The sequence below is a fragment of the Paramisgurnus dabryanus genome, chromosome 10 (assembly GCF_030506205.2).
Source record: "Paramisgurnus dabryanus chromosome 10, PD_genome_1.1, whole genome shotgun sequence".
NCBI lineage: Eukaryota > Metazoa > Chordata > Actinopteri > Cypriniformes > Cobitidae > Paramisgurnus > Paramisgurnus dabryanus.
In genome coordinates, this window is record NC_133346.1 from 4675912 (window position 1) to 4679279 (window position 3368).

A 3368-nucleotide genomic window follows, 5' to 3' on the forward strand; every position below is an offset into this window, starting at 1 on the left:
AATACCTTAAATTTAGGAACCGGGAGATCAGTCTCCTTGTACTTCGTCCAAAGCCGACCGATTCTCGGGTCTCTAACCATATCCACTGGTGACATTCCGGGATTCTGTAAACAAAACAACACGTAATGATTTCTAAACACTTTACTTGAGGAAGTTTGCTCAACCTAACGAGTTCAAGCTCAGTCACCGGTCGAGTTGGAGTTATTGGAAAACATGTTAGATTTAAAACGAGTGGCCAGTAGTAAAAGTTTGGCTGTGGTTGAACTCTTTGATGTCCTGTGTCAGTTGTTGCTGCGCGTTACTTTGTATCCATTCAGCGCAACAATACGTTCACCAACAGCGTGCCAATGTATCCGTTTTGCGAAACACTGTAACGGCTGGTTTCACTTACCGGCCCGTTGAAGTGGTGCCCATCGTAGCGATATAGTTTGTGCTGTCCCTTTTTCAACGCTGGGTCAATAATCAACTTATAACTTCTCCAATGTCGCTTCTCTCCCGAATTACAGCCTGGATGGCTGTTGTCCATTCCGTTCGCCAAACCTGCGAGCACAGAACAGAAGATATAATTCGTTAGACTGACAAGGCGCAAAAATTAATAATTGCACACAAATAGTACGTTGTAGAAAATGGGGGGTTAGAAGCGAAGCCCAGTCACCGAAACAGACATTACATAGGAAGAAAAAAAGAGAAGGCTTACTTGAACTCTCTCTTCTACCGTGATCTTCATTGAGCTTAATTCTTTCTCCAGGTCTGGACATTTTGTGGCCGATCGAGTAGTTTTGCGTAAAACGGCTAGATCTTCAACGTTTCGCCAACCACATTACATGATTTTAAAGATACTGCCACCTTTTTGCGAGCCAACACATATTGTGTGCCTCTAGTCTGGGGTTTCTGTCTCTCCCACAATACACCACTATCACAACCTTCCGCCGTGGCGGCACTTTCGTCACGCACGTTCATATTCTTATTTTTCATTTCAATACCAAAAAACTCATTTCACGTGGACGTTTTTAATACACAGACATGGATTTAAGTGCGACGCCTGAGTGGAAAGTAGCCATTTGTTAAATTTTGAACAAAAAAACAAAGGTGTAAATCGCGTCGAATCTGCTTGATAGATTTACATGGACGTTAAATACAAGATGGACATGGAGGACCAACGCAGGGAAGGTTGTTTAAACCGAATTAGGACACGCTCCGAAATCGAAACGATTTAGTTTATAACTAAAACAAAATATGGCGTCCATTCAAACATTTTTAAGGAATATGTTTTAATATATGCTGCGCATTTAGCGTTTGTTTGTTAAATAAGCTTTAAAGAGACTTCACCAAGTGTTTGAAGCTTTACTAAAATTCTGTTTAAATATCTAATGTTTTATGATTGCAGGAATAGTTGTAACACGTCTCAATGTTTCCTAGGGTTTGAACATTGTTTGATATTCTGCGGTGCTTGGGCAATTGGCTGGTTAACAGCAGTTCTCTCGCTGGCCAATCAGATTGAAGCACCATGTTAGATTTCACTATTAGAAGCACAGCCTTCAGTTCTTCCTAGAGAGAGCAGAAAGAAGGCTGAATGCAGGCGCAGCCATTTTCTTCTACATTGGAACTCAATGGCCAAAATGGGTTTCCTTTGTTCCTAAAGGGATCTAAATCTTGATTTCATCAGCCTTTTATGGACTATTTAATACATTACAGTGTTTCTCTTTACAGGATCTGAGAAGAAGGAAGATAAAATGTTGGATTGATATCCCTTTGATATTTTTAACTTTTTTTCTCTTCCTGGAAACCATCTTTGTCCCAGCAAACTAGGTCATGGCACACCCATATAACAGCATTTTATTATTTAGTAAAATGCTACTTAATAAACTATTTGATTTGTATGACTAACTACAATGTTTAAAAAGAAAAGAAAAAAATCACATGAAAGTTATCAACTGCTTTTAAGGCCCTATCTTGTTCAGGGGTTTGGGTTGCATTAATCCATAAGTAAGTTAATCTTTATTGTCTTTGCTTATTTAGCTGCAGGTAAAGCTGTTTTATTGCTAATTAAACTGAAGTATTTTATTGTAACTTTATTGTCATTTGACTGGATTATTTCGTTTTTAGTGATCCCTGAAGATGAATGTCATTAGTTGTGAGTCAGCCTTTGTCTTCAGTACATTTAGCTGCATGCTTGTTTTTTTAATATGTACATACATCAATTTAAATGGACTGCTTCTCACATTTCAGCAAACAAGGCAGGCCATAGAGAGAAAGGACGATTGGCCTTTTACAAAATTGCTGAATCACAGGTATGATTGATTAGGGTTTATGGGTGTTAATGCTCACCCCTGTTTTGCCTGACTTTTTAAACAGTACTAATTTTATTTTTCAAATGAGACACAATTTTTACACATTAGTTAAAACAAAAAAAAATGAAGTCACCTTGTTTTTTTTCTCCTATGGCGAGACAAAAAATGGGAATTTTGCATTTCTAGACTGGAAATCCTTTAGTTAACTGACATTTCATTAAGTGTATGCTGTTAGGCAACACTGTATATTTGACCTTGCGCCAAGGGCACGCATTCATTTCATAATGCATTTAGTCTCTTAACAACATAGTTACATGTTGGAAAAAATGTAAAGTCTATGCAAATACAACTTAAAACACACATTGATCATTAATACACTAACAGAGATATTTACCTTAACATTCTGTTGCAATAATTTTATCAGGCCTATACGCCGAAGAAGAAAGAGGAACATTTTGATTCCCATCGTCGGATCCTTTCACACTGGTTTTAAAGAAGGGGGTTGGGTTGCGACGCCTAAAAGGAAGAAAACAACAATAACAATTTTCTGACTTGGCTTTTCAAAATAATTCATCATTTGACACAACTACGCAGTCACTAACGTGTGGACCTTCTGAAAATCTTGAGGCACTTTTACATATTGCAATATGCAAACAATCCCCCTCTCTTTCTCTTCCTGAAGACAGGATGACAAGAGAAATTCATTCGCTCTTCATCATTCAGAGGAGAGAAAATACCATCCACACGTTTTTATTCCGAAGGTAATCGTTTCTATACCTTCTGTGTATATTAGAAATACTTGGGAACATTGTTTTTACAGGTAACATTTAAAACAAAACTTATCACAAATTTTACTGCTCTGGTTTAACTGGGGATTTATTGTTAACAAAATGGATACACGTGTAAAAATATTCAATATGTCAATATTCCAGACACCTTTTTGTGCTGAACAATGTCCAAAGCCCTCAGAAACAGCCTGTGTAGTTTAATGGCTTCTCTGCTGTTCTCATTCTCAAAATGGCTTCTTCACACAAAGGACATCATTGTGGAGAGGACGGCTGCTGCGCCATATATGGG

At 37.9% G+C, this 3368-nt stretch overlaps 1 protein-coding gene across 3 annotated transcripts in view; it reads right to left on the reverse strand.

Annotated features, from left to right (window-relative positions):
* setd1ba (SET domain containing 1B, histone lysine methyltransferase a) overlaps positions 1-3368 on the reverse strand; it is a 16456-nt gene extending 13088 nt beyond the window's left edge. For 2 of the 3 annotated variants that reach the window (XM_065261843.2, XM_065261827.2), the window contains exons 1-3: positions 698-991; positions 392-540; positions 6-104 (exon numbers count right to left, since the gene is read on the reverse strand). In XM_065261843.2, coding sequence (XP_065117915.1) covers positions 6-104; positions 392-540; positions 698-758 — 309 coding nt within the window. In that variant the 5' untranslated portion in view covers positions 759-991. Of the gene's footprint in view, positions 1-5; positions 105-391; positions 541-697; positions 992-2685; positions 2808-3227 lie in introns of those variants that run through there. The other variant, XM_065261836.1, reaches the window with a different exon arrangement.